At 36.3% G+C, this 12,456-nt stretch overlaps 1 protein-coding gene across 9 annotated transcripts in view; it reads right to left on the reverse strand.

Moving 5' to 3' along the window:
• Window positions 1-12,456, reverse strand: part of mef2cb (myocyte enhancer factor 2cb) — an 88,412-nt gene that overhangs the window by 34,990 nt on the left and 40,966 nt on the right. For all 9 annotated transcript variants that reach the window (XM_048189147.1, XM_048189155.1, XM_048189151.1 and 6 more), the window contains one exon: window positions 7,232-7,435. In XM_048189147.1, coding sequence (XP_048045104.1) covers window positions 7,232-7,435 — 204 coding nt within the window. The remainder of the gene's footprint in view (window positions 1-7,231; window positions 7,436-12,456) is intronic.

The following is a 12,456-nucleotide window of genomic DNA, read 5'->3' on the forward strand; positions in this document are numbered from 1 at the left end:
ATGAAATACATTATTTTACCGTAAATTTAACATATTTTTTTTACGTTGCTACTTTATTTTTTGCGGTAAAGTTCTGGCAACCACAGCTGCCGTTTTTTTACCGTAAATTTGACTGGGATTTTTTTTTTACAGTGTACATCTGTTTGTGACGCTCATTGTTCATCGACACTCCTCCTCTGTTGACTTGTCTATGTCAAAAGTTTATTTGCCTAACTAGACAAAGCCTCTTCTGAGTTTAATCAAAAATTCTGGCAAAAACATTGAGTTTGAACATGACTCGGTTAAATTACCATAAACTTATTGACTCTTTGCGTGAACTATTAATAGTATGTGTGTGCGTGGTGGTAGATTATGGTGGTACACAAATATTTCCCTCTATCAGATGTATGTTTGTCTGTAAGAGGACACAGTTATGTGAGTATGTTATGTCATAGCGGGCCTTTGTAAGTTAAATAGATGGTCATTGAGACTCGGCGCTGAGAGAAAACCGCTGTAGGCTAATGTTCTCTCTGATCTCTGATTACTCAAACTAGTAAGAAAGAAAGTCTTTTCAAAAGACAACTGAGGGAATGTTCTACCGGAGGAGCCTGCTAATGTGCAAAGTCCTTACGAGGAAAATATCTTTTAATTAACTCTTTACTGCCACTTTGAAAAGAAATGAAAATGAAATTCAGTTAATTAGTGTACCTTGTCCACATTAAGCATTCTCCAAGACGTTTAATGAACCTGTGTTTATCTTCATTTATTTTTTCCCCTCTTCTCCTTCTAATTTAAACAGATGTAAGTTGAGAGAAGCCCGACGCCTGCAACCCTTCTTACACATCTCGGCACACGGCAACACATATGAGGGTGAAACATCGTGAGGGAGCTTTGTGGAATCTCATTAACCAAGCAGGTAGTCATTAACAGTGTGACCTTTGGAAATAATCACCAGCCTCCCTCCTTGTCGTTCTCTCTCTCAGTTTGTCTCCCGCCGCTTATGGCTAAACGCGCTCCTTTCTATTGCCGATTCATTTAGAAGTTGTGGAGGTGAGAGAAGAGAGAAGATTAAAAGATTGATGTTCAGATAAAGCTAATCTGTGATGGGATGGGCTTGGCAAACTCTGTCTCAAGTGTTTGTGTCCTGTTCACACGACCACTCCATGTGATGACGTGAGCGTTGACATGAGTAAGTCATGCAGCCGCAACGTGCTTCCTTTCTTTCATAGTCATGCTAATTTCTCTCGTTTTTGCCTTGCATTAACAAAAAAAAAGAATAGAATAGTGCTTACTAATTAGTCATTTAGCTGGTGCTTTTACCATAAAGCGACATACATTAATCATTCATTTGCCTATATCTATATATTTAAATAATAAAAATATTAAATAACATTATACATGTAAGGGATAATGTACATCCAGCCGGTTGTTATCACAGAATAAACCCCGACAAGGTGATCTTGCATTTATTCTGCGATAGCAACCGGCTGGATGTACATTATCTTGCTTATTACACAGCTACTTGCCACATAAGTAAATAATTAGACATGAAATATTGATCTGAGGCAAAATATTTTATTAGCTCTTTAAACGCAAAGTTTGCTAGCAAGCGGCAAGTTCAAACTAGATGGACATTTAAGAGATACGGTACAGTCATACCACGTATTACACGACATTTCGCCACATAAATAATTATGGGCATAAGAGATATTGATTTGAGATTAAACAGATTTAAAATCGTACCTGTTTGTTGTCTTATAATCCATTATAGTGAACAAAACAATAGTCGCAAAATGGCAGCAGCTGCGTTTGTATGAAACAAGAGAGCGAGTCTGCGATACCAGATGACAATTAAATAACTGTATACAAAATATTGACTTGAATGCTTTTAAATATTTTATAAGCTCACCAAATGCAAAACTTCCAAGAGGAAAAAACTTTCCTAAAAAGCATATAGCGCTGCAGACTTCAGTTACCCGGATGAGCTTGTGTTATCTGTTTTATATATATATATATATATATATATATATATATATATATATATATATATATATATATCATTATATTAATTCATTAATTTACTAATTTTATATATTTCTTATGATAAAATGTTGTTTAAAATGATTTATATAATATAACATTATTTATCAAATAATAATTTGTCATATAAATGTTATTTAAATGCATTCATTATTATATTATTCATAAAATGTTTTATTTTTATCATATTGATATATTTTACATTATTCATTAATTTACTGATCTCATGTAATAGCCAACAAAATAATCTGTCTGATCTGTCATCTGTTGAACAAAAATCAAAACCAGCTCTAGTGCCGCCTTCACATGCTATTAGAATTATCTTAAATATGAGTTTCCTAGTTAAAAATTGGACATGAACGCCCTCTCAAGTCATACCACTGGGAAGCGTGGGGATAATTTTGATACCCAAGCACCCGAGTTGGTTGGGCTATAAACTTCAAACACGATTGCTGCTGTGACTGGTATTCTTTATTCTTCCACAAGAGCAACATCGCCTTGTCTTGTCATTAAAGTAATGCATATTTACATATATGAATAATCATTTGAAGCATATTGTATGATTTATACACAACGAAAATAGCCTGTATTTCACCGGAATTCCAGAACCGTCAGCAAGCTGACTATCTAGATAGCATGGTGAATGTTTATATGGTTGTCAATGAATATCATTTTGGCTTTAATAGGATTATCCCATTAAATAGGCAAGAATAAACCTGGTGTCCTCCATGAATCCTGTTCTTTCCCACAACAAAGCACTTGAATGCGACAAGCTCATATTCACGACTTCAGAAGTGGGAAGTAGGAAATTTCCGATAGGACAGCATGTGAAAGAGGCATAACGCTCCAGCGTATGCTGGGAAAACTTGTCTGGCGCAATGCATTATGGGAAATCTATACCTGTTTAAGTTTTTAATCACTGCCAAATAAACACTACATTGCCAACAGAAGAGAGCATTTTGACAAGCAAACATGTTGTTGTGTTTTTGTTGTTTTCCCCCCCTGCTAATCTAAAACTAGATAATTTTACCTTACACAAGCACTCGTAATTTGTTCTTTCTTCACGACTTAAGGTGTAATTATCTGGACCTTCCCACCTTTCGTCTAGCCTCAGATGTTAAGACGTAGGAGACTTTTAATGAGTTTCTGTGAGAAAGCTAAACAAGGAAAGGTGCTTAGACTGAGGTATGAATTGAAAGATATCTTCTATATACATTACTTAGCTTGCATAACAATAAACAGTTGTTAATTTGTTTCAATTAACAAGTTTGTCTTGTGATATAATAAATAAAATCAGATTGACAAACATTTTAAAAATCTATCTGAGAACATTTTCCTTTCTTGCAAATCATATATAAATACATATATTTTCATGTCTCTATTGTCATGTTTGCCTTACGTCAATGCCAGATTGAGAAAGGCACGTCCGCATACATTTCGGCTGAATGAAATAATGGCCTGACCAACTAAATTGAGATAAAAATGGGGCGAAAACGGAAGACATAAGCGGAAAGAATGAGCCGGGGAGAGTAGAGTAGGGTAGAAGAGCCTCTAGCCTCTCATAAATAGAGCTAAAGAGGCTGGGCAAGCCTCTCACTGCCTCTCTCCCAACAACGCTAATTATCAACCAAAGACATGCTAATTACATGGAGCTTTATTGCTAATGTAGCGGGCTGCTCTTCAAGACGCCCACACGCTGCGCCCGGCTCCCCTGCCTCTCCTTATCCTCCCACTGCACCCCACAGGCACTCCAGGCAAAGACAGGAAAGATTGCTCGGATTTGTGTGTTTTCTATGAGTATGTGTATTTTGCCCGTTTAAACAATGCTAAATCTCTGTATGTACAGTGCACGTTTGAGACCGTCCAAAGCAGATACGTGTCTCGCACACACAAACCCTCACACGCTCCACAGCTCAAAGCTGAACTATGGCACTGATACCCCTATGCCGAGTTCCCCCTCCGGCCCACCCCAAGGCCTCGTCCCCATCCTGCCATCACAACAGGAAGTCTGCTTTGTTCCTCTTTACCTCCTACCGCCCACATCCCCTGGCCGTGATGTAACCTAGCAGCAGAAAAACCGGGCCCTGCAGGAGCTCAACACTTCAGCGTCGACAAATCCAGTTAGGGCGGCATTTTAGCCACCTTCAAATCGATTTCTCTAACACGAAATCTGGCAAATTGGAAAGAAACTCCACTAAAGCTGTTGCTTGGCGATGGGAGCAGTTTGACTTGCTATGCTCTTTTTCTTTCCACTTCGATGTTTGCGTGTGTGCTGATTCTTCTTAGAATTTCTGTCTTCATGTGGCAAAGCAAAGCATGATGTTTAGGACCTGATTTTTAAAGGGATAGTTCACGTCAAATTTAAAATTGTGTCATCACTTACTCAAGTTGTTCCAAACCTGTATGAGTTTCTTTCTTCTGGTGAACAAAAAGAAAGATATTTTACAGAATGTTGGTAATCAAACCGTTGACGGTAGTCGTTGACATCCATAGTAGGAAAAAGAAATGGAAGTCAATGGCTACTGTCAACTGTCTGGTTACCAACATTTTTAAAAATACCTTTTATTGTGTTCAACAGAAGAAAGAAACTCAGTCAGGTTTGAAACAACATGAGGGTGAGTAAACGATGACAAAATGTTCATTTTTGAGTGAACTATCCCCTTAAGGTTTTGTTAAAATTGTGAGAACAACTTATAATAGTCTTGAAAGCATGAATTAATGTTTGAAATGTAATGTACTGTAATATTTTACAAACATTTTAACTGCCTTTAGAATTGTATAACCGTCATAGAGTTAAATAGCAGTGTATTTTCCATATTTATTCTTAATAAATAAATTAAATAAAAAACAAATGATTAAAACCAAATACATTTATTGTTATTACTGTTTATACTATAAAGTACATTTAAGAACATGTAATATAAAAAGTCCACTTAAAATACTGTCAGATAAAGTATACATCTTTATTCCTTATTGCTAGGCCATGAATCTGACTTTACATTCCATTTTACTCTCCCCTGATAATAATAAAAACATTGCAATGGAAAAATTGAACTTGAATGGCACATTATTATACCACCACTTCAGTGTAAATTGGATCTTCTTTATTAATTTCTTCCTTATATCTCTAAACTACTGGCTATGGAGTGTGGACTATAATCCAAATTAAAAAGCATATGACTGTTCAATCGCTAATAAGAGTTTCCGAGAATTCCAATATCATTCGGAATGATAAATATTCTAAGAATTAATCACAATAAATCTAGTATTATACATTTACTTGAGTATTTCTCAAGTGCAATGCACAGCTGCTCATGCTTGGAGTGCATTTTAATAATTGTGCCTTGATGCACTGTAGGAATAACAAGCACTTTCTATCTGCTCTTTAAATCTGCCTCAAGGTCTGAGATTGTATAAGAGACAAAAACACAGGGCATGTTTCAGACTTTATGACAGATGATCACCAAACTTCCAAAAACCTAAATATATATTAGAAAAGGGATGCCACACTTGCTTTATAAGATATATGCATATGGAAATATACTCGCTGAATATGTAAATAATAAAAAAAAATAATAAGTTAAATAAAATAAAATAAATGATTAAGCTGCAGAATTATTGAGCGAGTGTACACACAGCTGAAATGAAGATGGGGCACAGAGTGAGCGGATAAAAAAGGAAGTAGACAGAAAAACATGTTTTTTTTCTGTCTGACTCTAAGAGCAAAGCAATTGGATTGCACTTAGATTGAGAACAAGCCACTTCATAAACTCACCCATAGATCTAGGGATATTAAGAACTGTGTGCAGATGTGAACCTGTTAGTGTGTTGTTGTGCTGTTGGCATGACAAGAGGACTTCTTAAAGCCCTTTAGTCCTTCAGAGGACCACCTTGTCAACCCACATATGTCACCTTTGCTTGTCAAAATGTGTTGTGACATCTAAGAAAAGAAGATTACATAACCAGCTCACGCTGCAACATGCTTTTGGATGTTTGCCACCAATCGCTTAACATGGCCTGACCTCAGGTTAGGCTAAAGGCAACGTGTCTCTAAGACCTGAGAGCCTTTAGGAGCATTAAGCTGATTGAGAAAATGCAGACATCAAAGCAGCATGCATTCAAAAAGAGCATTACACTGGATGTATATAATGTACTTTATTATATAGTCTATTTTAGTCCATTAGACTGCAAAAAACTTGTGTCTATAGTGTCTCGCCAAGGGTTGAGCTGAAAATAAGGGTGCACTGGTACTATGCACAAGGAATCCTAGTCATAGTCACGTGTTAACGATACATTTAGTCTACTGAAATATCACACATAAAAAATCTCATTTATGAACATGTTTCTGTATACACACTCACTGATGTATCTATGGCAGAGGTTTTTACCTTTACAGACCCACACCCAGATTTTCATCCAACCTAAGGGACCCCCAATATAAAACTCTACGTTTCACATTTTGTCATAAGCATCATTTTAAACAGCCACTAATCTATATAACATTTATCAGATCATTAGTCAATGTTAATTTACTTTTTCAGAAATGTCACAAAAAAAGTGAAAAAGTTACACTACCGTTCAAACGTTTGGTGTCAGTAAGATTTTTTTTTTTAAAGTAAATTAGTACTTTTATTCATCACGTTAAATTGATCAAAAGTGACAGTAAAGGTGTTTATAATGCCACAAATTTCGATGAACTTTCTATTCATCAAAAAAAATCATCATGATCATAATCAAGATTTTTTTTATTATTATTATTAAAAAAGTTTCCACAAAAATACTAAGCAGTACTACTGTTTTCTACATTGATACTAATAAGAAATGTTTCTTGATCAGCAAATCAGCATATTAGAATGATTTCTGAAGGATCATCTGACACTGAAGACTAAGTAATGGATGCTTAAAATTCAGCTTTACCATCACAGGAATAAATTATATTTTAAAATATATTAAAAACAATTATTGTAATAATATTTCAAAATATTACTGTTTTACTGTATCTTTGATCAAATAATTGTAGCCTTGGTAAGCATAAGAGACTTCTTTTAAAAACAAACAAACAAAAACAGTTACTGACCCCAAACTTTGAACAGTAGTGTTTTTATTATTAGTATTAATTAAAAAAAAAAAAAAAAAAAAACATTATAATAACCATGAAAATAATCTGCTGACAGCGTGAGAATGTCAGGTAAGTGTGTTTAGAGAAACTCACCTCCACAATGTCAGAGTTGGTCCTGCTCTCATGTGGCTCATTGTACTCAGTGTATTTCAGCAACACTTTGTCCATATCTGTGCTGGCATACTGGAACAGCTTGTTGGTGCTGTTGAAGATGATGAGGGCAATCTCACAGTCACACAACACGCTCAGCTCGTAGGCTTTCTTCATCAGTCCAAACTTTCTCTTTGTAAACGTCACCTAGAGAGAGACAGAAGAGGGGAAACAAGGTTAGACAAGTCACAGGCTGCACTGACGGCGTATAAAAACTGAGATGGATGACTCTATGTGTGTTTGCTCAGCGTGTTGATGCTCTTAAATATTCCTGACTCCTGAGTTGTCCTAAATACAGCGTTTCTTCGGAAAATCAATGTTACTTTTCTTTCCTTCTGTCTACTTTTCTTTATTTTCCTTTGTGCTCTTCCAAATTATCTGGAAAAATAGACAATAGCGTAATAGCTCCTTCCTCTCATAAATCAACTGAAGATCTTTGAAAAATTCCATTCTTTAACTTAAAGTAAAATACTTATTTCACTTCTGCTTTTATTCTTACAGGCATAAGGAGAAAAGAGCTTACTAATTGAAATATTACCTTTGTGCTCTGAAACCTTGCAATAACCTTTCATTTAAGATTAATACAGTAACACTAACTATATCTGGCCCCTCTAATACAATAGTTCAACTGCATAATTAGGATTTTATTTCACGACTAAGGTTAACCAAATTCACCTCAAGCAAATTGAGAGGAAAAAAGTATAAGATTGCCTGTGTTGCATGGAAGGCAGTTTCTCCTCGTGTGCATCTGTGTGCAAATGTACTTTTCAGCAGATGAGCAGACATACAAACACACACACACACTCACGCACCAAGATCATCGCTGCCACGGAGTGTTTGAGAGGCTGTTAATGACTTCTCAGTGCATGTTCTCATCTAAATTAGCAGCATTAAAAATAAGAAGCATCTCTTTCTGACCTCATAGGTTTCATGTCTCTTGAGCACTTAAATGCAGCGCTGGAGAAACCACACATGCACACACCAGCTCACGAGAAGAACAACACAGAGGAGGAACCTTGACCACTAAACCACTAAACTTTTCACCTCTTAAGTATAACCAAAATGCCCTCACGCATCTGTTAATGTGACACATGTTCACGGCAAATCTATACATTATTTACTGCAGAAGGAAAGTGCATACTATTATAAAATATATTGTGCATGTGATAATCACCAAAGGATTTTGATAAGTAAGAAAATTAGCATGTATTAGCATAAGGTATTACATTTCTTTGATGATGCTAATTTGTTTCTGACGTTGTCATGGTGAAACTATTTAGATTTTGTTGTGTGTTAAATGAAAAAATACATAAATAAAGATTAAGCCCTAGTTATATGAGTAGATGATTTTTTGTTGTTGTTTTTTGTTTCAGAAAGTTTTTTTAATTTAAGTTGGTACATTTTCATTTAAAAATATGGGTATGGTCTAAACAAACGGTGTAGCTTTATGAAAATGGCAAAGGAAACAGTCACTGTAAACCCTAACGCTCAAAATAATTAATTGGTTTGAGTAGGACAAACTTAAATTAAATACATTCAGTCAAATTAACTTTTATGAGTATTTAGCACTTTCTTTTTCTTTCAAGTTCACAGAACTGATATATTTTAAGTAAAATTAACTGTTTCATTGTTTTGAGTTTTATGAACTTATTTCTTTTAATTTAGAAGAACTTAAGATTAACTGAAACTGGGCTGGGATTTCTATTTCCCCGCATGCTTTGCCCATGACACTTGAAAGCAAGAGTAAATGCTAAAATTGTTTAAAAAAAAAAAAAAGTGTTATATAATGTTTTTGTGCACTATTTAGTAGTGATTAATGTTTTGTTATGCTAATTTATAAGAGTTTCTGTTAATGTTGGTTTTTTGGAGATTTACCATCATGGTGACAAATGCATGAAAATACAGGAAAACTTTAAAGGTGGTAAAGAGGATGTTTTGTTTTATACATTTTTGCAATATTACTTGAAACTGTCTTTACTAAGTGACAAAAGACTATTTATTAGGTGCACTGAAAGGAATAATATTAATATACATCATCTGTGCACGAGGTAAGGCCTTAAAAACATCAGTCAATCGTTTATGCGATCATCGCGTAAACGATTGGCCCTCTGGCTTGTCAATCACTGCCATTGTGAGAGACGTGCGCGGATTGGCCCTCTGGCTTGTCAATTACTGCCATGACGTTCCTTGTGAGAGACGCGCGGCTGCACGCTCTAGTAACTTTCCACACTCTACAGGCGCTGCATGCAATGTTTTTGTCGGGAGACAGGAGTAACAACTGCAGATTATGAGTCACCTGCGGTGAGTCCGACATAATGAATCCACTAAGTGTGTGCGCCGGTTAACGATTGTAAGGCCGATTATTAATGTAAATTGATACTTATGACTGATCGCGCTCAAACGCGTCCAGTCAGAGCAAGTTGCGTTTAGTCTGCGATTACAGTCGGTGTTCAAATTCCATGTGAAAGTATATAAATCTGCTTCAGGAGCAGGAAACTATCGCTGTATGTTGAGCATAGTCAGAATGTTTTAGCTAGTCGTAAAATGTGTGCCCGGCTTAATAACACAGCGAATGCCGGTGGTAAACAAACACTCGTGCACGAGTTTTGGGAGGCGTTCACTTGAAATGAGCTGTGAAGGAGGGGGGTTGTTCTTCCGCATGTGCTCATTTCAAAAACTCAGTTGACGAAAACATCCCCTGTACCACCTTTAAGTTAAATGTATGAATTAGTGTACTCAAACATTTCAAGTTAAGAACAATTAAAATTTATGAGTACAAAATAAAAATCTGCCGGTTCTGCTTACTTAAACTTTGAATTTCTTAACTTAAAAATTGAGGCAACTGATTGAGTTTTGCCAACTTATTTGGGCTTACAGTAAAAAAAAAAAAAAAAAAAAGTGTTTCAAGTGTTGTCGAACCTACACACGTACTTGGTGTTGTAACATCTAAATTAACTGGTTTTATTTAAGACAAATTTCTGTATCTGATCTGTATGACTTTCTATCTTCTGCAGAGCACTAAAAAAGGTATTTTTAAAGTTTAGTCCATTTCATGAAAGTTTTGGGACCAAAATAACACTGGACCCTATTGACCTTCATTTTATGAAAAATAAAAAAAAAACAGACATTTTAGAAAATTTGTTCGTACCCCACAAAATAAAGAAAGTCATGCAGGTTTGGTGCAAATATAATGGTGAATAAATGATGAAATTTTCATTTTTGGGTGAACTATCCCCTTAAGAAAATAACAGCCACTTTTTACAGTGTCTGTGTACTTGAACTGGAGTTCAAGTACACAATTTCATTTGACAGTGATCTCTCATCCTTCGGCGATTACAGCTACAAAAGTTAAAATCATCCTGCTGCTGGTCATCTTCTATCATCATATTTCTAATAATTTATGAGCAAAGATGATGTATTGATTATGTATCATTTTGACAAGTTCATTTTGACAAGTCGAACAGCCACTTAAACAACACAACTGATGTTTTGACAGCTCCTTTTTCTGCAAGATAAAGCCAAAGTGAGAGTTTTGAGCTTCCATACTGTGGCTTAGCAGTTCTGAGAGGTTTCTTCTTCTTCTGGAGATTTGGCAAGTGTGACAAGATGCAAAAAGAATAAGCCAAAAATCCTCCAGTAATGACAGCAGGTTGAGAAAAGAAAAAGCTGAACAATGTGTTTGATGAACAGACTTTGAATTTTGAATTATTTGAATAACAAATAACAGTCATTAATTCACACATCCAAAATAAATGTAGCAATTTTCACTGGGCAGTTCTCTGAAAGAGGAAGTAGTATCACACATTCTCAGATATGGAGATATAAGGACTTTAAATAATCACTGTGGTCAAGCTCATAACTGTGGCTAGTGACATCAACACCCACAGTCACAAAACAACATACTAAAGATACTTCACTAATCCTTCATCAGTCTTGTTTTTCTAAAACTGCACGGTCACATTCCTGTTTAAGTGAACGGTGCACTCAAAATTTTATTATTAAAGGGATAGTTCACCTAAAGATGAAAATCATGTCATCATTTGCTCACCCTCGTGTCATTCCAAGACTTTGTCTTTGTCAACGGACATCAAAACTGTATGGCTACCAACATTGTTGAAAATATCTTCTTTTATGTTCCACAGAAGAAAGAAAGCCATACAGGTTTTGAAGAACATGAGGGTGAGTAAATGAGACAAAGTTTTTTTTACTCCTGAAATTTTTTAGTGTGAAATCTGTTTAAACACGTCCACTCAACATGAAATTAGCAGCCTAATTAAAGCTGCACCATTTTGGGATCACATGACTGAATACTAGCCAAATACTACTTATTTTATCTCATCTGATGAAGAAGAAGAACATTATAATAGCCTTCTGTCACTTTTTGTCTCCAAAACTGATTTTAGGTTCACCATATACAGTATGTAACATGCTGGTGTAATGTGATCACAAGGGCTTTGAGCGTGATGTTCTTCTTCTTCTTCTTCTTCTTCTCCTGCTTACTACCTGCCTCCGCAATCTGTGAAGCTCATGAGCCTTCAGCGATCCAGCGTGTTAATTGCAGAAAATGCCAGTTGCAACACCTCCTCGATGTGGTGAGAGCTGCAAAGAATGAAGGAAGGACCACGGTTCATAACGATCGTGATTTTGTTTCTTCGAACCCTGAACCTGTAGACCGCAGGAGTGCGAAGCCCTTATCGTGTGAGCACATTCTTATCAAGCGTGACAAACAAACTGCCAAGCATGTAGATGTAAATGCGTCACTGTGCGCATAAGGTGAGTTTGAACTGCTGTTCAAAGGACTGAGAATCACTTTCTACTGCCAAACAGAAAGAATGAAAAGGAGAAAGGAGAAAAAAGGTCTGATTCCCAGCCTGAGTTTGGTGTGTGTGTATGCACGTGTGTGTGAGGGGGAGTCGAGGGGGGAGGTCAGGAAGCACATTTGTATGCATTTCCTCTCATAACAGGAAGTGCCTGACAGCTTCCCCTTCACAATGGCTTCGCTTCTGCTTCCCGCCTCCAGTGCATTTTTTCCCCTGGGGAGTTCCTCTAGAGGACAGAGACAGGGAGGATGAATGTCCATTTGTCACCATCTGCCCATGAACCGTGGTCCGTGCGACCCACGCACCCCAAAATCTCCCCGCTCACGCTCCATGTTTTACTGTATGAAT

The sequence above is a fragment of the Megalobrama amblycephala genome, linkage group LG4 (assembly GCF_018812025.1).
Source record: "Megalobrama amblycephala isolate DHTTF-2021 linkage group LG4, ASM1881202v1, whole genome shotgun sequence".
NCBI classification, from domain to species: domain Eukaryota; kingdom Metazoa; phylum Chordata; class Actinopteri; order Cypriniformes; family Xenocyprididae; genus Megalobrama; species Megalobrama amblycephala.